This window comes from Schistocerca piceifrons, chromosome 1 (genome assembly GCF_021461385.2).
Source record: "Schistocerca piceifrons isolate TAMUIC-IGC-003096 chromosome 1, iqSchPice1.1, whole genome shotgun sequence".
Taxonomy (NCBI): domain Eukaryota; kingdom Metazoa; phylum Arthropoda; class Insecta; order Orthoptera; family Acrididae; genus Schistocerca; species Schistocerca piceifrons.
Window position 1 is genome coordinate 1,010,872,028 of NC_060138.1, and position 24,210 is coordinate 1,010,896,237.

The 24,210-nt window shown below is 41.4% G+C and overlaps 1 protein-coding gene across 1 annotated transcript in view; it reads right to left on the reverse strand.

The window, feature by feature from the left end:
• Positions 1-881: 881 nt before the first annotated feature.
• Positions 882-24,210, reverse strand: part of LOC124777173 (parathyroid hormone/parathyroid hormone-related peptide receptor-like) — a gene marked incomplete at its 3' end in the record, with an annotated part of 209,890 nt that continues 186,561 nt past the window's right edge. The window contains exons 9-13 of the mRNA XM_047252486.1: positions 19,667-19,797; positions 19,150-19,235; positions 18,907-19,051; positions 931-1,060; positions 882-889 (exon numbers count right to left, since the gene is read on the reverse strand). Coding sequence (XP_047108442.1) covers positions 882-889; positions 931-1,060; positions 18,907-19,051; positions 19,150-19,235; positions 19,667-19,797 — 500 coding nt within the window. The remainder of the gene's footprint in view (positions 890-930; positions 1,061-18,906; positions 19,052-19,149; positions 19,236-19,666; positions 19,798-24,210) is intronic.

Sequence of the window (24,210 nt, forward strand, 5' to 3'; positions counted from 1 at the left end):
TGACTTTTGAACACTATTAATGTAACTACATTGTTTATTCTCCACCAAAATCTTTCATTTGCTAACTGTGCCTATCAGTAGTTAGTGCCTTCAGTAGTTAGAATCTTTTATTTAGCTGGCGGTATTGGCGCTCGATGTATTGCAGTAGTTCGAGTAACGAAGATTTTTGTGAGGTAAGTGATTCATGAAAGGTATAGGTTATTGTTAGTCAGGGCCATTCTTAAGTAGAGATTATTGAAAGTCAGACTGCGTTGCGGTAAAAAAAAATTTAAAAAAACTGTCAGTTTAGTGTTGATCGGACTAAGTAAAGAGAGAAATGTCTGACTACGTTCAGTTTTGTTAAACTGTTTCAAAAACAAATAACGTAAGGGGTTTACCAGCACAGTAATTAATAATTTTTTCTAAGGTGATGTTTCATATAGTGTAAAGCAATTCATGTAATTTTCCCAGTGTTTTTTTTTGCGTAATAGGGTATGATATTAGCAAGTGAAAAGAATCGTGGTCATCTGTCCTTGTTTTAGCCTATTATTTTTGTGGATTTTTCGATGTGTCTAGTGTTGTGTATTCGTATGCATTTCGTGTCAGCGTGGTGAACGTGATTTAGCCGTCGAAATGAAGACAAATAGTATGCAATGTTTAGGAAGAGAATTAGGGAAAGTTGAAATGGACTGTATGGTTAAGGCACGAGTTGAGGAGAACGTACACCACGCTGGTAGCCGCCGGCCGCGTGTGGGAGGCAGGGACTGGGGGCGTCTCCCAGGAGGCCGTGCAGGGAGCCGGCGGCGCGCACCCGCCCGGCGTCGCGCTCCTTGCCGCGGCCCGCCGCACCGTTGTTGTTGTTGGCGGCGAGGCTGAGCGACGTGCAGGAGGTGCGCGAGTAGCACGAGGTGCGGTGGTGCGCCGCCGACAGCCGGCCGCCGCCCAGCACGCCGTTCATCGCGCCGCCGCCTCTGCCGCCGCCGGCCCTGCCGCGCCGCCTCGACCACCACGAGCACGACTTGCTCAGCTCCGTCCCCACCTCCGCGTTCAGGAAGCAGTAGAGCAGTGCTACGAAGAAACCCTGAAAAGTGGAGCATAGCTGTAGTCATCACTTAACCCTCCTATCAGCACCGAGGTCAGTATCACCCAATAAGCGCATCGGCAATGTGCAGGGTAATCAGAAACAATGATAATTAAATCGACAACCTAGCTGCAAGCAGGCATTGATACACCGGGTGGTCAAAAAGTCTGCCGGACGCGGTGGTCTCGCGGTTCTAGGCGCGCAGTCCGAAACCGTGCGCCTGCTACGGTCGCAGGTTCGAATCCTGCCTCAGGCATGGATGTGTGTGATGTCCTTAGGCTAGTTAGGTTTAAGTAGTTCTAAGTTCTAGGGGACTGATGACCACAGCTGTTAAGTCCCATAGTGCTCAGAGCCAGTTGTCAAAAAGTCAGTATGAATTTGAAAACCGAATAAATCACGGAATAATGTAGATAGAGAGGTACAAATTGACGCACATGCTTGAAATGACATGGGGTTCTATTAGAACCAAAAAAAAAAAAAATACAAAAGTTCAAAAAATGTCCGACAGATGGCGATTCATCTGATCAGAATAGCAATAATTAGCATGACAAAGTAAGACAAAGCAAAGATGATGTTCTTTACAGGAAATGCTCAATATGTCCACCATCATTCCTCAACAACAGCTGTAGTCGAGGAATAATGTTGTGAACAGCACTGTAAAGCATGTCCGGAATTATGGTGAGGCATTGGCGTCGGATGTTGTCTTTCAGCATCCCTAGAGGTGTCGGTCGATCACGATTCACTTGCGACTTCAGGTAACCCCAAACCCAATAATCGCACGGACTGATGTCTGAGGACCTGGGAGGCCAAGCATGACGAAAGTGGCGGCTGAGCACATGATCATCACCAAACGACGCGCGCAAGAAATCTTTCACACGTCTAGCAATTTTTTTTAAATTTTTGTTCTAATAAAACCCCATGTCATTCCAAGCATGTGTCTCAGTTTTTACATCTCTGTCTACATTATTCCGTGGTTTATTAAGTTTTCAAATTTATACTGACTTTTTGATCACCCGGTACAACATTGGGAACATGTTTACAATGTGTGCCCCGACCGGGACTCGAACCCGGGATCTCCTACCTACATAGCAGATGCTCTATCCATCTGAGTCACTGAAGGCATAGAAGATAGTGCGCCTGCAGGGACTTCTCCCTTGCACGTTCCCCGTGGTATCTGTTCTTTCAGGAACAAAAAATGGTTCAAATCACTCTGAGCACTAAGGGACTTAACATCTGAGGTCATTAGCCCCATTTAACTTAGAGCTACTTAAACCTAACTAACCTAAAGGCATCACACACATCCATGCCTGAGGGAGGATTCGAACCTGCACTTGATATCGAGGAGTATGGCGAAAATGATATAATATTACGGCGAAAATAGGTGTGTTCTTGTAATCCCAGAGTCTGGAGATGGGTGTAGAAAAGCAAGCAAGCAGGTAGGTCCGAACCAGAAACAGTAGCGCATTGCTACCGAGGGGAAATGAGCCTGTCATTGCACTAAAGTTCTGAGAGTGACTTTGATTGAGTAAGGACTTTCTGATGTAAAAGAGGTGATATCTTAAGGCAGAGGATAGGAATTCGGGGTACACTCAGCCCTTGTGAGGGAAACTGAGGAGCTACTTGATTGAGAAGTAGTGGCTCCAGTCTCAGAAACTGACATACGGCCAGGAGAGGGGTGTGCTGACCACATGCCCCTCCATATCCGCATCCAGTGACACCTGTGGGATGAGGATCAAATGGTGGCCAGTCAGTACCTTTGGGCCTTCATGGCCTGTGCGGGAGGAGTTTTTTTAGTTTAGAGGATAGGAATTGTATGTTTACTACATTGACACGATATGCGTTGATATATTGCTGAGTTGGAGATTGGTTTCACGCACTAATATTCAAGCTCCTGGGACGAGTGGGAGGACAGTGTAAATGAGTTGGTGTCTTTAGTGTGTACGGCACTTTGCGAGGTTTAGTTGTCGGTGCAATATGGCGAACAGTACTAAATAGTTTATTGCAGCTGAATGTCACGTCTGTAGAAAGAGAGAAGAGGTGGACAGTGCTTTCCAGGAGTGGGTAGCATCGTGACATATAACCTGTGTGAGTGTAGGCATATGTATAGATATAAAAGATAATTGCACTGTTTGTGCAAAATGTGTATATATTGTATTGTAAAGTTACAATCATTTATGTTATGACGTGACTAGAGAGAATGACTGTGCATCCTGTTGTGAGGGACGTATAGATTCAGCACATCGATAACAGCGACAGATTTTTTACATGGAAAATTATATGTGCTATAGGTATTGAAGCAGAGTCATCAAGAGGAGACATTAACTGTACAGTGATCGGTGTCAGACTATAGCCTGAATAGTAATATTTAATTGTAGTTACACTGGTAAATATGTTCCTGGCTCCCAATATTCTTGTGAGTCTAGTATGTATTTTATGATCTGTAGATCGTGCAGTTCCAGACTGAAGTGCCTAGAACAGCTCGGCGACAATAGCTGGCTTTCGCGAACAGATACTACCTTCATATATAGTTAAAATATGGCTACCCGGCAATTGACCTTCTTGTGCGAATGCACACACTATGCCCCAAGTCGTATGGGACTTGGTAGATTAATCTGCTATTAATAATGAGTGTGATGGGCTAACATCTATTAGGTGCACTACGGATGTAGTGGTGTAGGCATGCTGGAAATGTGGGGAGCATGCAAAGGATAAGTCCCTGCAGGCGCCATATCCTTTGTGCCCTCGGTGGCTCAGATGGATAGAGCGTCTGCCATGTAAGCAGGACATCTGGAGTTCGAGTCCTGGTTGAGGCACACATTCTCAACATGTCCCAAGTCATGTATATCAACGCCTGCTTGCAGCTTTGGTGTTGATTTAATTATCATTTCATTCTAGAGAAGCTGCACGCTCATCAATGGTGTCTGTTCTTTCGGGAACAAATACGACCTTCATATATAATCAGATACAGTATGGAACGCTTGGGAGTCGTAGGGGAGTTTGTGCTAAGAAATAATTGTTTAAAAAAAGCATTTCATACATTGCACAGCTTCCAAATTAATTAGCATTGATGTTAAACTGTCAGGCCGCTGATCATGCAAATTCAAACGGCCTTACAGTTCAGACATTATCTTCATTTGTTTTTCTCATAACGAACACTGACACAAAAATTTTACGTGGGACGGTAGTAAGGATCAAACCAGAGCCAAACGCTGAGATGTGTCATATGCTGTCACCTACATTATGAGGAAAACTCACAGTAACTGTATCTGGCGAGCCGCTAAAATTTTCGCATGCAGGTGAAATAGCACCCCAGACCATCACTCTGGTTGATGGGCCGTGGGTGAAAGTCAACCGCTGGTGGGGCGTCTTCAGACACGTCTTCGATGGTCATCGGTGCTCAGTCCAAAGCGGCACTCGTCACTGGAGATGATTCTACTCCAGTTAATGGCATTCCAGGTCTTGTCTTGAGACAACCCAGGGATGGGTAGGTTACTAACCTGTCACCCGCCGTACGACTGTACAACTTGGAGTGATAGTGTGGGGTGCCATTTCATTTCACAGCAGCACCCCTTTGACTTTCATCCGCAGTACCCTTATAGCAAACCGTTACGTCGGCGATATTCTAGGCCACGTTTTGTGGCCCTTCTTGGCAAACAATCCTGGGCTTACATTTTCGGCAAGATAGCCTAATACTGGCCCGCACACGTCGAGAGTTTCTGCTCCTTGTCTTTGTGCTTGCCCAACCCTACCTAGGCCAGCAAGGTTGCTGGATCTCTCCCCAGTTGAGAATGCTAGAGGCCCTATGGCAGCGCCCTGCCACTAGGTCGGGATTTTGACGATCTAACGCACAAATTGGGCAGAATGTGACACAATATCGCTCAAGGGGTACCCAACAACTCCGTCAATCAATGCCATGCAGAATAACTGCTCGCATAAGGGACGAAATGGACTAACTAGTTACTGACATGTGCCATTTGTGAAGCTCTTTCTCTTGAATAAATCATCCAACTACAACACATTAAAACATTCTCAAGCAGCAGTAGTTTTATACATTATGGCGCGGTACCATAGCCGGAAAACCTTTATGTCGACATTAAAACATAATCACCGTTTTTGCACTTAATTTAAAGGTTTGTTTCTTGATTGCAACATTTACAAAAATAGAATGATGAATGTTCCGTTGAGAAGCTGTTATAGGAAATGCAGTCCGAAAACAAACGAAGTAGGTTACAGAACACTTGTTCGCCCACTGGTTGAATACTGCTCACCAGTGTGCGATCCGTACCAGATAGAGATGATAGAAGAGATAGAGAAGATCCAGCGGAGAGCAGCGCGCTTCGTCACAGGATAATTTAGTAGTCGCGAAAGCGTTGCGAAGCTGATAGATGAACTCCAGTGGAAGACTCTGCAAGAGAGACGCTCAGTAGCTCGGTACGGGCTTTTGTTGAAGTTTCGAGAACATACCTTCACCGAGAAGTGAAGCAGTATATTGCTATCTCCTACGTATATCTCCCGAGGAGACCATGAGGATAAAATCAAAGGGATCAGAGCCCACATAGAGGCATACTAACAATCTTTCTTTCCACAAACAATACGAGAGTGGAATAGATGGGAGAACCGATAGAGGTACTCAAGGTACCCTCCGCCACACACAGTCAGGTGGCTTGCGGAGTATGGATGTAGATGTAGGAAACACCTGCAACAATGAAAATCTTGTTTCCTAATTCTTGTTGTACCCATTGTTAGGGTTTCTTGCATCAGCTGTTGTACTCTTCCTAATACCTCTGGGCCCAATAACCTCACAAGTTAACTGAAATAATAGATGTTCCCTTTTTCCCTTTTTCTTCTCCCTTTGAATCATTTGTATCTGGGGATACGTTGCTCAGTTTTATATTTACAATACAGTAAAATTTGTTAACGATTACTGTACTGAGTGTCACTGGATGCACTAACATCCCAGTCTAAATTTCATTTTGTTTATTTAATGTAATACTGTATTCATGAAAATAGAATTATGATTATGACGTCGAACATCTGTAATGCCTGTTTTTATGTTACATCGGTAAAATACTGCCAATATATCCCCTGTAATCAACCTGGGGTGTTTATGACCACAGTGGTACTCAGTACAACCAAAATATCTTGGAAGTGGGAGTGTTACCCCTCATGTGCTACTGCCAGACCGTTCTGTTGAGTTTGTAACACTACATGTCAGGACGCTCTCGTGTCCGCCTGTGCTAGCTCCAGACAAACAAATAAACTAGTAATAATAAAAAATTATACAATCTCATTACAGATTCAGGACCCTATGGTGGTGAATAATGCACCATTGTATTTCTTTTTACGTATCACTTTTAATTTCTTTTAATTTAAAATTGTGGTTAAACCTGTTAATACCAATTATGAGAGAAGAGTACACTACTATAATTACATGAAATTTATTCGGAGTTGCGAATATGGGAAATCATCAGCTGTAGGTATAATCGATGACGACAGTGAAAGTATATGGCGGACAGTATTTCACGGCTATCGCAAGCCCTCCACTTCCCATTACGCTATCCGAGCACGCTGCACGACGAGAACTAAACTTCCTGCTGTCGTCACCGATGTGTCTCCAACTTGTACTGGTACATCCATTATACAGGGTGGTCCATTGATAGTGACCAGGCCAAATATATCACGAAATAAGCATCAAACGAAAGAACTACAAAGAACGAAACTCGTCTAGCTTGAAGGGGTAAACCAGATGGCGCTATGGGTGGCCCGCTAGATGGCGCTTCCATAGGTCAAACGGATATCAACTGCATTTTTTTAAATAGGAACCCCCATTTTTATTACATATTTGTGTAGTACGTAAAGAAATATGACTGCTTTAGTTGGACCACTTTTTTCGCTTTGTGATAGGTGGCGCTGTAATAGTCACAAACGTATAAGTACGTGGTATCACGTAATATTCCGCCAATGTGGACGGTATTTGCTTCGTGATTCAATACCCGAGTTAAAATGAACCGTTTACCAATTGCTGAAAAGGTCGATATCGTGTTAATGTATGGCTATTGTGATCAAAATGCCCCACGGGCGCGTGCTCTGTATGCTGCTCGGTATCCTGGACGACATCATCCAAGTGTCCGGACCGTTCGCCGGATAGTTACGTTATTTAAGGAAACAGGAAGTGTTCAGCCAAATATGAAATGTCAATCACGACCTGCAACAAATGATGATGCCAAAGTAGGTGTTTTAGCTGCTGTCACAGCTAATCCGCACATCAGTAACAGACAAATTGCGCGAGAATCGGGAACCTCAAAAACGTCGGTGTTGAGAATGCTACATCAACATCGATTGCACCCGTACCATATTTCTATGGACCAGGAATTGCGTGGCGACGACTTTGAACGTCGTGTACAGTTCTGCCACTTGGCACAAGAGAAATTACGGGACGGTGGCAGATTTTTTTGCACTCGTTCTATTTAGCGACGAAGCGTCATTCACCAACAGCGGTAACGTAAACCGGCATTGTGTGCACTATTGGGCAACTGAAAATCCACGATGGCTGCGACAAGTGGAACATTAGCGACCTTCGCGCGTTAATGTATGGTGCGGCATTATGGGAGGAAGTGTAATTGGTCCCCATTTTATCGATGGCAATATATATGGTGCAATGTATGCTGATTTCCTACTTAATGTTCTACCGATGTTACTACAAGACGTTTCACTGCATGACAGAATGGCGATGTACTTCCTACATTATGGATATCCGGCACATAGCCCGCATGCGGTTGAAGCGCTATTGAATAACATTTCTGATAGGTCGATTGGTTGTCGAAGCACCATACCATGGCCCGAACGTTCACCCGATCTGACGTCCCCGGATTTCTTTCTGTGGGGAATGTTCAAGGACATTTGCTATCGTGATTTACCGACAACGCCTGACAGTATGCGTCAGGGCATTGTCAACGCATGTGCGAACATTGCGAAAGGTGAACTACTCACTGTTGAGAGTAATGTCGTTACACGGATTGCCAAATGCATTGAGGTTGACGGACATCATTTTGAGCATTTATTGCATTAATGTGGTATTTCTAGGTAATCATGTGTAACAGGATGGGTTCTCAGAAATGATAAGTTCACAAAGGTACACGTATCACATTGGAACAACCGAAATAAAATGTTCATACGTACCTATGTTCTGTATTTTAATTTAAAAAACCTACTTGTTACCAACAGTTGGTCTAAAATTGTGAGCCATATGTTTGTGACTATTACAGCGCCATCTATCACAAAGCGAAAAAAGTGGTCCAACAGAAACATTTATATATCTTTACGTACTACAAGAATATGTAATAAGAAATGGGGGTTCCTATTTAAAAAAAAACAAACGCAGTTTACATCCGTTGACCTATGGCTGCGCCATCTAGCGGGCCAACCATAGCACCATCTGGTTTCCTCCTTCAAGCTACACAAGTTTCGTTCTTGGTAGTTTTTTCGATGAACGCTTATTTCGTGAGACATTTGGCCCGGTCACGATCAATGGTCCACCTTGTATATTCTCCTGCACAAGTGGGACATTTTAACTGAATGTCGGTTATCTGTTGTTGGCGGATAAATATGATATCGCAGTATCCGTGTTGTTCAGAAATACGGTGCACTGTTCCTTAGGATGCGCGTCCGAAGGAGCATTGCATAGTACATCTGAAGAACACAGGCACTGCAATGCGTATCGTTCTTTTTTAATTATTGGAAAATTGAAGAACCGAAAGCTGAAAATGGATTTCAACTGCGGATATTTTGAGAGACCTTGTTAGTTTTCTCACAATGGTGGTAGCCTTTAAAAACTACTTAAGACCTAAGCTGTTCCTTCTTCTTCCACACGCGGGCGTGAGAAGGTAGTAAAAAACAGTCTTCCGACGACTAGCACTGAGCCAGAATGTGGAATACACTATCTGATCAGTGTGTTGCCAGCAGAGACGCAGTAACTGCAGATTTGGTTGCTCTGGGGAGGTAAGTGATCTCGAACTAGGACTACACATTGGATGTTTTCTGTGTAACATATCCATCAGGGACATTTCAACCATTCTGAAGATGCCCAAGTCGACTGTTGCTGATGTGATTGTGAAATGGAAATGTGAAGTAACGACCAAAGCTAAGCCAAGGCCTGTGCCGACGGATGATCGAGAATTACTGAGGGTGGTTGCAAAAAAGCACATAAAACCTGCGGGAGGAGTCGCACCTGAGTTCCTAAGGGCTACCAGCAGCCCAACTAGCACAATCACTGTGATGGTCGACCAGCACCTCATGAGTCACTTATTTCTGAAGTCAGTTTTAAGCGACACTTGAGGGATGTCAAGAGTGATGCCACTGGATAGTGGATGACTAGAGACGTGTGATTTATATTGATGGATCACGCTATACCCTATGGAAAGCCGGTGGAAGGGTTTGGGTTTGGCGAATGCCTGCAGAACATTACCTGTCATCATGTGTATTGTTTACTGTGAAGTCCAAAGGAGGTGGTGTTACAGTATGAATGTGGTTTCCGTACTCGATGTGTGGTCCCCTTACTGCGAATCCTAAAACGCTCAATGAGGTAAGACATGAACACATTTCACAGCATTCTGTACGTAGACTGTAACAGCGTGACAATGTACCTTGCCATAAAGCAGCACACTTTCCACAATGGTTTGTGGACAATACTATTCCTGAAATGGACTGCTCTGCTCAGACATCCGACATGAAGCCATTGTAACACCTTTGGGTTAAGTCAGAACATCGACATCGCCCTGTACCACAACAGCCACCAGTACCTCCTCTGGTTTCAGCCCCATGTGGAATAATGGGCTGTCATTTCTCCAGAGGCATTCAGGGCACCATTGACTGTGTACCAAGCTAGTTTGAAGCCTTCATAAATACGAAGGGTGGACATACTTCAGTAACAAGTGTTCGGATACTTTTGATCAGATACTCTGTAGTCGGCAAACATAACTGGTCAGTTCCCTATTTCACAGGAAGTACACTTTCGCCCTTAACCCTCCACGTAACTTGGCAACGGCTGGGGTCCTTAGCTCACTACACGTAATGATAATGAATAAAGGGTCGGACCGCCATTGTCCCAGTACTATACAGCTTCGATGCACAGCAACAGTTTCAGCTTTGTCTCCCTCATAGACACGTCATGCTAGAGGCACAGGCTGCCTTGACTGTACTAACAGTTTAACTTGAACAGAACTCCATGGTGTCTCTCGCGTGCGCACGCCGCTTCTATCGCACGGTTTGTGGAACTGTCTCGCCGCGATACGGCAGCAGACTGACAGTGCCAGCCAAGCTGTAAGATTCCATCGCGACGACCTCCACATCATCTGAATCGGTCATGGTTCAATAATCTCTCTCTCGCTTCAGCGAATCCTCTCCAATTGTCTCTATCTAGCACAAAATCGCTTTTTGTATAGTTTATGTAAATTTCCGTCGAGTTTTGTAGTTCTGTGGACTTCAGCTCACTTTTCTATTCATTTAGTCTTATTTAGCAATAATCAACATTAGTGAAGGCTGCCTTCTGCTGAATATTGAGAACTTATAATCTCTGAATTCATCCATTTCTTCTGTCAATCTGCTTTATTCCCTCACTTCTCTCACTTCTGTTCCCTCTTCTGTTTCCTCAGTCCCAATACTAATGAAGGTCCTCGTGACGCAACAACCTTTCCGGCGTCTTAAATGATCGCATGTGGAATAGACAATATTTATTGTATCAGTGATTTAGAGGTGGCGTCTTTGACTAGTGATGTGAGTCCGGGGTCTGAATCCAGCCTCTGCTTATACTTTGAATACAAACTGTCAGTAATGGCTTCCGAATACTCCCTGCATAAAAAGTCACCTTTGATCTGCCAACGGTAGTGTCAAAGAGAGCTAAGGAGCGGGTAGTAGTTCGGGGCACTCTCTTACCCTTGAGAAGGGAAACTTTCCAAAAAAAGCGAAAATATCGGAAATGAAAAAGCACTGTGAAGATACAAAAGAGAATGGAAACCACTGCATTAAAGACAGATAGGTGCATCTGCAGGGAACTGCCAAGGAGCAAGTGAGCACGAGGAAAGGATGGAAGAACTAACGAAGAGATAACTTTCTGCAATTCCTAGATTCGAATGTGAGAATTTTGAACGTAATATGAAAGCTTGAAAATCTGAAATGAGAAATGCAAAGGCTACATCTATATATAGTGGGGTGAGTGGAGTGAAATGGATACAGGCAAAGATTTTCTGGGCAGACGAAAACAGAGTAATATCAACAGCAGCAGAAAAGGGCATAACATGTGAAGATTCGTTATGAATAGAGAAGTAGGACAGAGAAAGAACCACTGTGAACAGTTCAGTTACAGTTTTGTTCTCATCAGATTCGACTGCAAACCAAAGCTGACAACGATAGGTCATGTATAAATTCCAACATCACAGGCAGAAGGTAAAGAGATAAAGTACACGAAGATATTAAACTCGTAATTCAGTATGCAAATTGAGATGAAAATTTAATAATCACGGAGGACTGGAGCGGTATGGGAAGGAACAGGAAGAAAGAAGGATTACGGGAGAATATGGGCTTGACAGTAGGAACGAGAGGGGATGAATATTAATCGAGTTATGTAACAAATTTCTGGTGACAGTAGTGAATACCCTATTCATGAATCGCAAGAGGATGAGATATACTTAGAAAAGACGCCTAGACACGAGAAGGTTCCAGCTGGATGACATTGTTATCAGACAGAGATTCCGTAATTATATATTGGTATGAAACGCGTTTGCAAGTGCTGATGTAGACGCAGATCACACTTCAGTAATTTTGAAGAGTAGACTGAAGTTAAGAGAATTGTTCAGAAGAATCGGCGAGAAGGGAAGTGGGATACAGAAGAACTGAGAAATGGTGAGACGTGTTTAAAGTTAGCCAAATATGTGAATACTGCGATTAGGAATACCTGAGTAGCAGTCCAGTCGAAGAGCAGTGGTCATCTCCAAGAAGAGGAACCACAGATGGAGAAGAGACGAACACAGGAACAAGGAAGACTGCTTAGAAACCTCGGCGTAGGGGATCCACTATTAGAGTCCCAATACAAAGGAGATGTTCATGACTTGAGATCAAATAGAGCTGCAGCGACAGATATCATTCCACTTTCAATTGGGGAAGTGGCAGTCGAAAGAGTATTCAAGTTGATGTGCAGAATCAATGAAACTATTGATGTACCAACAGACTTTCAGAAAAATATCATTCACACAATTCCGAAGATAGCAAGGGGGAAAACCATCGCACAGTCAGCTTGGCAGTTCATGTATCGAAGCTGCTGACAAGGATAATATACAGAAGAGTGAGAAACAAAACTGAACATTTGTTACGCAACAGTTAGTTTGGCTTCAGAAAGGTAAATACGCCAGAGAGGCATTTGTAAATTTGCCCTTGTTAATGGAAGCAAGACAAGAAAAATCCATTGGACGCGCTGTTCTAGAAAAGCGATCGACATGGTAAAATGGTACAAGATGTTCGGAATTGTGAGGAAAATAGGAGTAACCTGGGAAAGACAGCAGTATAGAACATGTAAAAGAACCAAGAGGAAAAAACGAGATTGGAAGACGAAGAACGAAGTGGTTGGATTAAATATGTTATAAGACACGAACGCATTCTTTCGGCCGTACCTATCATCCTATACATACATCGAAGAAGCAACGACGGAAGTAAAACAAAAGTTAAAGAGTAAGATTAAAATGCTGGGGAAAGGAAATCAGTGATAAGCCCCAGTGATATCATTACTATAATCATTGAAGGTGAAGAGCTGTTGAAAGGAATGGCCAATCTAATTAGTGTCGAATACTGATTGAGAGTAAACTAGACGAAGGCGAAAGTAAAGAGAAATAGCAGAAATGAGAAAATCGATGAGCTTAATATCAGACTTGGTGATCACGAAGTAGACGAATGTAAGGAATTCTGCTACTTAGGCAGAAACGTAACCCATGATGTACGAATTAAGAACATAAAAAGCCGACTGAAACAGGCAAAAGACGGCATTCCTGGCCAGGGCCGTTGAAACATGGACTTAGGGAAAACCGGAATAAAAGAGAATCAAAGTGTTTGGATGTGGTGCTACAGAAGAACGATGAGAATCACTTGAACTTATAAGATAAGTAATAAGAGGGCTGTCCTCAAAATTGGTGAACAAAGGAACATAATTACGGAATACTCTCACATAAAGAAGAGGCAGGTGATAAGACATGTCGTAAGACATGAGGGATTATTAAGCTCTGTGGTAATAGAGGGAGCTATAGACGGTGAAAACTATAGGGAAAGACAGAGATTGGACTACAACCAGCAATAACTGGAGACGGAGGGTGCAAGTGCTAGTCAGAAACGAAGAGGTTGGCGCAGAAAAGGAATTCGCGGCTTTTCGTATCGAACAAGCCAGAAGCCTAATGGCTCCAAAATAAAAACGTAAGGAATTAGAATCTAGGCGGCCTGTTGATCTGCACTGTCTGCAAAAAATGAGACAAGTTGCTTTCGTATTAGCGGAGGTCCATGTTAACAGGTATCGAGTGGGACGCTCGCAAGTTCTATCTTTCCGTGAATTGAAGACAGCTTGTAATGACTCGATCGACATACAGTCAAGTGCTTCGGAGCAAAGACATTTTTTTCATCACAATCTGATCAAGTTTTGTTCTGATATACAGTAAGAGATGCCTTCGGATAGAACATAATATTTCTTAAATATTTGTTGCTGTTTTCATTTTTATCTGTTAAGTACGTTTATTCTATAAACTCTGTCGTGTTATTTCAAACTTTTGCCGATGGGCTTTTTTTTTTTGGAAGTAATGCCTACCATTACTAAAATTTATTGACAGTCAGAACCATCTCCTATTCCCCAGCGACATCATATGTAGAGGCGTCTACCAAGAATTAATTTCAGAAAACCTAATAAGAGAGCACTGATAAATTACAGGATATATATACAGCTACATCGATTGCACAAAATTTTTGTCAGTTGACCACGTAACTTTTTATTCTGAAGAAGATTGCCCTAGTGCAATCGAAACCATGGTCAACCGACAAAAATTTTGTGCAACCGAATTGGCTGTATATACATCCTGTAATTAAATAGCCAATCAAAATGCTTAAAATGTCAAGCACTGATAAATTTATTTTTTCACACCCCTTAATAGTTATTTTGAAGTAACTATCGTATCTAAGTTTAAGTCTAAAGTCAAAATAGCTTGATTAACTAATGCATTTCACTTAAAAACGATGTTTTGATTACTATTAGTTAATTACATCAGCCATAAAAAAAGCATCAATAAGCCAGGGGGTAATTTTCCTTGAGAAAGATTCTAGATTTGTATTCCACTAGTTAAATACAGTCGTTTCATATATGCACCAAACACGTTCTGCTGTTTTTATGTCGAGTCTTAAGGCGATTTTTTTGTTATGTTTTTGGTCCTTCACTCGCCATTTTAAGCTGGATCAGTCAACATATTGTAAACATAATTTACATGTGAACAGTACTGACAGATTGCATGGAACTAAGTTTTTTTGTATATATATAATGTATCTTCCTTACATTGGTGTAACTTAGAACTGTATAAATGATAACTGGATTCAAAAGACATGTAATTCTGACACCGGGAGAATGACATTACAAGCCATCCTTTTATACGGAATCAGCTGCAATGGGGCAGTTAGTCGCTATGAGACTGGAGCGTCCCTTGGTGGTTAGCTGCAGCCGTGTACCGGTATCACTGCAGATGGGACTGTATTTTAATTTCATTTCGTTAGTAGGATGGCACCACTGACCGCGGTCGTATCGAAGTGTTGTTGTTGTTGTTATTGTGGTCTTCAGTCCAGAGACTGGTTTGATGCACCCCTCCATGCTACTCTATCCTGTGCAAACTTCTTCATCTCCCACTACCTAATGCAACCTACATCCTTCTGAATCTACTTAGTGTATTCATCTCTTGGTCTCCCTCTATGATTTTCGCCCTCCACGCTGCCCTCGAATACTAAATTGGTGATCCCTTGATGCCTCAAAACATGTCCTACCAACCGATCCCTTCTTCTAGTCAAGTTGTACCACAGACCCCTCTTCTCCCTAATTCTATTCAATACCTCTCCATTAGTTATGTTATCTACCCATTTAATCTTCAGCATTCTTCTGTAGCACCACATTTCGAAAGCTTCTATTCTCTTTTTGTCCAAACTACTTATTGTCGACGTTTCACCTCCATACATGGCTACACTCCATACAAAAACTTTCAGAAACGACTTCCAGACACTTAAATCCACACTCGAAGTTAACAAATTTCTCGTTTTCAGAAACGCTTTTCATGCAATTGCCAGTCTACATTTTATATCCTCTCTACTTCGACCATCATCTGTTATTTTGCTCCCCAAATAGCAAAACTCCTTTACTACTTTAAGTGTCTCATTTCCTAAGCTAATTCCCTCAGCATCACCGGACTTAATTCGACTACATTCCATTATCCTCGTTTTCCTTTTGTCCATGTTCATCTTATATCCTCCTTTCATGACAGTGTCCATTCCGATCAATTTTCTCCTTTTTCTTTCGTTTCCTTTACTGCTTCCTCAGTATACAGATTGAATAACATCGGGGATAGGCTACAACCCTGCCTCACTCCCTTCCAAGCCACTCTTCCCTTTCATACCCCTCGACTCTTATAACTGCCATCTGGTTTCTGTACAAATTGTAAATTGCCTTTCGCTTCCTGTATTTTACCCCTGCCACCTTCAGAATTTGAAAGATAGTATTCCAGACAACATTGTCATATGATTTCTCTAAGTCTACAAATGCTAGAAACGTAGGTTTGCCTTTCCTTAATCTATCTTTTAAGATAAGTCGTAGGGTCAGTATTGCCTCACGTGTTCCAACATTTTTACGGAATCCAAACTGATCTTCCCGAGGTCGGCTTCTACCAGTTTTTCCATTCGTCTGTAAAGAATTCGCTTACTATATTGCAGCCGTGACTTATTAAACTGATAGTTTGGTAATTTTCACAACTGTCAACACCTGCATTCTTTGGGATTGGAATTATTATATTCTTCTTGAAGTCTGAGGGTATTTCACCTGTTTAGTACATTTTGCTCACCCGATGGTAGAGTTTTGTCAGGACTGGCTCTCCCAAGGCCGTCAGTAGTTCTTATGGAATGTTGTCCACTCCCGGGGCCTTGTTTCGACTCAGGTCTTTCAGTGCTCTGTCAAACTCTTCACGCAGTATCGTATCTCCCATTTCATCTTCATCTACATGCTCTTCCATTTCCATAATATTGTCCTCAAGTATATCGCCCATGTATAGACCCTCTATATACTCCTTCCACCTTCCTGCTTTCCCTTTTTTGATTAGAACTGGGTTTCCATCAGAGCTCTTGATATTCATACAAGTGGTTCTCTTTTCTCCAAAGGTCTCTTTAATTTCCTGCAGGCAGTATCTATCTTACCCATAGTGAGATGTGCCTCTACATCCTTACATTTGTCCTCTATACATCCCTGCTTGGACATTTAGCACTTCCTGTCGATCTTATTTTTAAGACGTTTGTATTCATTTTTGCCTGCTTCGTTTACTGCATATTTATATTTTCTCATTTCATCACTTAAATTCAATATATCTTCTATTACCGAAGAATTTCTACTAGCCCTCTTATTTTTACCTATTTGATCCTCTGCTGTCTTCACTATTTCATTCCTCAAAACTACCCAGCTTCTATTCCGTTTCTTTCCCCATTCCTGTCAATCTTTCCCTAATGCTCCTCTTACAATCTCTGATTCTGTCAGTTTATACAGGTCCCATCTCCTTAAATTCCCACCTTTTTGCAGTTTCCTCAGTTCATAACAGAAGAGATTGTGGTCAGAGTCCACATCTGCCCCTGGAAATGTCTTACAATTTAAAACATGGTTCCGAAATCTCTGTCTTACTATTATATAAACTATCTTAAACCTTCCAGTATCTCCAGGCCTCTTCCATGTATGCAACCTTCTTTCATGATTCTTGAACCAAGTGTTAGCTGTGATTAAGTTATGCTCTATGCAGAATTCTACCACGCGTCTGCCTCCTTCATTTCTTACCCTCATTCCATATTCACCTACTAAGATTCCTTCTCTTCCTTTTCCTACCATCGAACTCCAGTCACCCATGACTATTGAACCGGCCGCTGTGACCGAGTGGTTCTAGTTGCTTCAGTCCGGAACCGCACTGCTGCTACTGTCGCAGGTTCGAATCCTACCTCGGGCATGGGTGTGTGAGATGTCCTTAGGTTAGTTAGGTTTAAGTAATTCTAACTCTAGGGGACTGATGACCTCAGATGTTAAGTCCCATAGTGCATAGAGCCATTTGAACCGTGACTTTCGAATTTTCGTCTCCCTTCACTATCTGAATAATTTCTTTTATCTCATCATACATTTAATCAATCTCTTCGTCATCTGCTGAGCTAGTTGGCATATAAACTTGTACTACTGTGGCAGGCGTGGGCTTCGTGTCTGTCTTGGCCACAATAATGCGTTCACTCTCTTGCTTTTAGTAGCTTACCAGCACTCCAATTTTTGTATTCATTATTAAACCTACTCCTGCATTAACCCCCTATTTGATTTTGTATTTATAACCCCGTATTCAGCTGACCAGAAGTCTTGTTCCTCCTGCCACTGAACTTCACTAATTCCCACTATATCTAAGTTTAACCGGTCCCTTTCTAAATTTTCTAACCTACGTGCCCGATTAAGGGATCTGACATTCCACGCTCCAATCCGTAGAACGCCAGATTTCTTTCTCCTGATAACGACGTCCTCCTGAGTCGTCCCCACCTGGAGATCTGAATTGGGGACTATTTTACCTCCGGAATACTTTACCCAAGAAGACGCCATCATCATTTAACTGTACGGTAAAGCTGCATTCCCTCGGGAAAAATCACGGCTATAGTTTCCCATTGCTTTCAGCCGTTCGCAGTACCAGCACAGCAAGGCCGTTTTGGTTAGTGTTACAGGGCCAGATCAGTCACTCATCCAGACTGTTGCCCCTGCAACTAGTGAAAAGGATGCTGCACGTACGGTACGGCATCTGTATCGCTGAGGCACGCAAACCTCCCAACCAGGCAAGGTCCATGGGGGGGGGGATCCAGAACATATTTTATTTTTATTTCCGATGGAAGCTAATCACACAAAACAGTACGCAATAGTTTGATTAGTTATGGGCATCTAATCATCATCTCAGATCTCATACAAAGTTGTGGACAGGCCAACTTAGACGAAAAGTCAACGGAGACAAACATATCTGCGAAAGTTGTGAATTTCAGTTATTCTGATCGTGGCTCGATTCTGTACCATAAACTGAACTTAGGTGGATCTCTCACTGCAGTGTTATTTGTCAGCTATTGGACAGGAAAGTTACATTATTGTGGGCACTTGTACATAAAGTCGTTTATAAGATGACATCAATGGCGAAGATACTATACAACTGATAGATTTTAACAGAAGTTGTACATAATACACGTCCTGAGGTTATATGATCTCATTTATGAAATCATTATTTCCTTCCAGGGAGGCACAAGGAATAAGGTACAGCAAAAGGACAGTGGGTCATCAAGAAAGAAACGTCACTTAGCGGTAACCCCATGTTGTAACTTATGGAGGACGACATGATATACATTCAAAAAAGAGTCTACATTTAAAAATATTTTGCCTTTTACATCATATGACACTTTTGCAGTAAAATACGTTTTTATTTAAGAAAAAATAACGTTAGAAAGAAGTAATACGAGAGTCATAACTTTTCCAGTTAGATAAAAGGAAAGCACTACAGGTAATGGAATAAGTAATTCTAACATAGGCGTACCTGGAATGAGGTAAACAACTGGTTTATAAAAAGTGCAACCATTTCTGTTGTACTTTCAGGTTCTGAATATAAGTGAAAGCCCAGGAATACTACGTAGTGCACTCCAAATAACGGTATAAGTACGAGTGTAGATTTCGCCAGACGTCTAGAAGATAAAAAAATAATGTTAATTAGCTTGTCATTTTATTAATACCGAATTAATGTGTAGCTGTAGCGCCAATATATAAGAAACAAAAGGTTTACCTGTAGATTTTTGTCTCCTCACACACGGATGATCGCAGTTTCCTTAATATAACCCACACAAGGATTACAAATAATATGAAACATATCTGAAAAAGATGTTAAGATATATTATCACTGGATAAGTTTCTGTAGTTACAACAAATTACGATGAGGATGTTATACACAGTTGAGCTCTTTAAAACATGTGTCACTACTACTGTAGAAGTAGAGGCAAACTTATGAAGTCAGTAGAAAATATAAAGTATCTGGAAATATATGTTTTAAAAGTTTTCTTTTTAACTTATCTGAAAAACTGAAATTTTTAAGTGCAATAATGTAAGAAACAAGAATTAAGTGTCTCCTCTAACTGCAAACGAACATTTAATTCACAATGTGAACTTTATGCGGAGAGAGAGTTTCTCGTAATTAAATAATCATGTATGTAATATCATCTGAACATTTATTAACACGGAAGTATTGACGCATACCCATGCAGACATGAATGTATATAATTAAAGTATATTTGTTTCCTACTTACGATATTCGAGACTGCTATAGGAACAAATATTATCCCAAACACAATTTTATTTCTGTTTACAGTCCAACATAGATCATCCTCTATGTAAATCCTGCATACAATCCAGGGGATGACACAGAGGAGTGGCAAACCTGGGGACAAAGAGTAAAAATTAAGTCTTTCCATTTACTTTTCTCGCTGGTATGTTCGTTGTACATATAAAGTAATAATAATTACTGTAGTAGAAGAGAAATATGTGTTACAAAAGCACGGAGTGGGAGAAAATATGATATGTTCTTCAGCTTTTCTTTCATTTTGGAGTATTTCTCAGATCTCTGAAACATTGGTTCAAATGGCTCTGAGCACTATGGGACTTAACATCTGTGGTCATCAGTCCCCTAGAACTTAGAACTACTTAAACCTAACTAACCTAAGGACATCACACACATCCATGCCCGAGGCAGGATTCGAACCTGCGACCGTAGCGGTCACGCGGTTCCAGACTGAAGCGCCTATAACCGCACGGCCACACCGGCCGGCTCTGAAACATTGATGTGGCTTGTCAGATACATGGAGATCTTTCCTGATACGTACTGTTTACATCAAATTTTTCTCTAGCATGTATTTGCATCTGATGGTGACTGGTACTAACCTTACAACCTTGTAATTCACTTAGATGCTCTTTTGTTTATTGATTTTGAAAGTACATCTCCATCTAAATGATTACTCTGAAATTCACATTTAAGTGCCTGGGAGAGGGTTCATCGAACCACCTTCAAGCTATATCTCTACAGTTCCAATCTCGAAGAGCATGCGGGAGAAACGAACACTTGAATCTTTCTGTGTGACCTCTGATTTCTTTTATGTTAATAATGAGGATCATTTCTCCCTATGTAAATGGGCACCAATGGAATATTTTCGCAATCGGAGGAGGAAATTGATGATTGAAATTTCAGGAGAATGTCCTGCCACAAAGAAAACCCCTTTGTTTTAATGACTCTGTATGTAACATTGTTCTCTTTGTATTTATGGGACCTTAACCTTCTGCCTAATATTATGCGTCTACTTAATATATTTAGGCTCTAATTATTGACTACCACGCTTTTCCATGTCTGATAAATTTACATTTTCGTATTAGTCAGCTCCAGAAACGTATATGAATCAAAAACTTAAGTAAGACCAGTTCGGTGTGGTGTGAAGTCAGAATTTGAGTATAAATTCACACGGAAACCACAAAAGGCCCTTCTTAGCATGAATTCAACTTAGGTTAGCTGTGCCAGCAACTTAACACTCAGCCCTTATTGTACGAAATAATTTCCTTAAGTAATTCAGATTTATTTCTCTTATGCCTACTTTTACGTACATCTGCCTACACATTGCATCAGTTTTAATACGAGAGAAACGCACTGAATTAGTAAAACCAAGCAGACCACGTCCCTAACATCTGCATACTCTTAGACGCGCTGGTAAGACAATAACTGTGTGGCACATAAAATAAACTGTTACGAGCCGAGATAGTATGGTGTCATGAATCCCCACAGCCGCACATTTAAAACTAAAGGCTGTAATATTAAGAGTGCAATGGGAATTCCACTTTTTAGCGCAGAGGAGAGAGGGATAGGTCGAGAGAGCACAGTTAAGGAGGAGGACTTGTCTTATGTGGCAGAAGAAGGAACAGAGCTAGGGGATCCAGTATTAAAATCGGAATTTAAAAGAACTCTAGACGACTTGTTATCAAATAAAGCAGAAGGAATAGGTAACATAACACAGGAATTTCTAAAGTCATTAGTGGAAGTGGCAATACAACGACAATTCACGTTGTTGTGCAGAATGTATGAGACGCGATATTCCATCAGACCTTCGGAGAAGCATCATCGACAATATTTCGAAGATTACAAGAGCCGACAAGTTCATCCAAGTTACTGAAAGAATAATATACAGAAGAATGGAAGATAGAATTGTGTGTGTGTTAGATGACGATCAGTATGGTATTAGGAAAGGTGTAGGCACCAGAGAGGCAGTTTTGACGTTTCGGTTGATAATGGAAACAAAACTAAAGAAAAAAATCAAGACACGTCCATAGAATTCTTTTACGCGGAAAACGTGTTCGACGAAGCCAAATGCCGCAAGGTGTTCGAAATTCTGAGAAAACTAGGGGTACGCTATAGGCAAAGACGGGTGCCATGCAGTAAGTACAGGAGAGAGGAGGGATGAATAAGAGTGGAAGGCTAAGAACGAAGTGCTCATATTAAAAACCGTGTAAGGCAGGGATTTCGTTCCTACAGTTTAAGAAAGGTTCAAGAACAGGATTCAGATTCAAGCAGTGATAAGATTCGTTGATGATATTACTATCATCAGTGAAAGGGAACATACACATTAGGCTTTGTAAGTTCATAATTCTAACTGAGAACATAGTTAGTATATGGCTCTGCGATCAGCAAAATCTGAATAACTCCCTGGCAGGCGAAACCAACAGGTAAAGCCAAGACAATCTGTGCTTAAACTCACCGACTGATCATCAGAGAACACACGATCAAGAGAATGGTTACAAAGTAATCCACCTGCAGAACATACTTACTCAGAATTACAATTAATTTCTAGATTCTAATAATAGCAGATTAGCGCAGTAGATCTAAGCTCTACAAATAAAGGTTTGACCTTTTATTAGAAATTTACAATGGAAACTTGATCAAATTTATCACTTCAAGATGGAGCATCACCATTAATGGAGCAATTATCTTGCTTCCATGACCATAATATGGTTGTATTATTATTAATTGCAATAATTATCTAGCTTCGAGGAGGATATAAATATCACCCCGACTACCACATGATTTCCCATGGTTGACTTAATCAGAACAGTGACTCAAGCGGTTTTTAAAATTATCTTAGAAAGCAGCTGAGGAGTCAAAGAGGAAGTGTGCAGTGCAATGTCAAAGGCTCGTCTACCTCGGACTAACATCACTGTAGCAGACACATAGGTTTGACTTCCTTTCAGTTGTGATTCTGAAGTCTGTGCTGCTCACTGTGTATAACAGTGTAAGGTGTTTGCTAGGACGACAGGACTGCATCGACCAGATAAAATGACTCTTCCATGATTCCCATTTTCGAAAATACTGGGTGGATCCAACACAGGAAGTGATTTTCCTTGAGCGCATGTCCATATCACGGGAACTTATTTTAAGACTCGCTCACTCTACATTCCCCCTGAACTATATTACTTCCTCCTGAAATTCATAAAGATACGTTATTCAATGGAAGCTTAAATTTTACATAAATGTTATTTCATGACTGCAGTTCTACATCAAGATACATACTCCACAAGATCATATATGGGGTAGGGCGGAGAGTACCACATACAAATCCCCACAAATGGAGCGAGGAAAAAACGACTGTCTCTGTTCCTCCACTTTCTTTTTGTCATCGGCCTTCTGACTAGTTTCATTCGGTCCACCACGAATTCCTCTCCTATGTGAATCTTTTCATCTCAGAGTAGCAATTGCTGCCTACGGCCTCAATTGTTTGTTGGATGTATTAAAATCGCTGTCTTCTTCTACAGTTTTTACCCTCTACAACTCCCTCTAGTACCTTGGAAGTAATTCCATGATGTCTTAACACGTATCCTATCATTCAGCCTCTTCTTCTTGTCAGTGTTTTCCATGTATTCCTTCCCTCGTTGATACTGGGGGGAACCTATTAATTTCCTACCTTATTAGTCCAGCCAATTCTCAACAGTCTTCTGTAGCATCACATCTCAAATGCTTCGATTCTCGTCTACTCCGGTTTTTCCACACTCCATGTCCCACTATCATACAAAGCTTCATATTGGCACCTATCTTCGATATTAGCATACTTCGTCGATTTTTCCAGTGCTACTCAGTTTTTTTTTATGTCCTCCTTCCTCTGTCAGTCATGGTTTATTTTGCTGTCCAGGCAGCAGAAGCCCTTAGCTTCATCTACTTTGTGATCCCCAATTCAGATTTCGTCTTTCTTCATTTTACTTCAAACCCATATCCTATGCTCATTAGACTGTTTATTCCTTGTTTGTTTCGCCAACCAAGGATTCGTACAGATTGTGATAACTACTGAACAAAATCCTAACTATGTTCTCAATTAGAATTATAGACTTACAAACGTGCATCTTAGACATTACGTGTTTAAAAATACGGAAGAAAGTTTAGAAAGTAAGGTACAGAATATAGCAAACTTGCCTCATACATTCTCATAGAAGGCTGTGATTAACAGTTCGTTTCAACAGCCAATACACGAGTAAATCATTTGGCGACTACAAACACTTCTTAAATTCCATGTTATAAGGTTTGTATAACAAAGTCTGTCTTCACATCCCAGTATGTAACGTCTTGCATTACACATTGAGAAATGTGAAATGAATTTCTGCAAACTGCACTTCAAGAAAATCACAGTTTTCATTTACTTACCAGCATGGGAAAAATAGACATAATTTTTGTGAGCTCGCATTTGTTCAATTCCAGCAATAAAATCATCGCCTCTTTCATTTTCTAACTAATTGCCTGTTTATATTCTTCACTGTTATGCATAAGTTG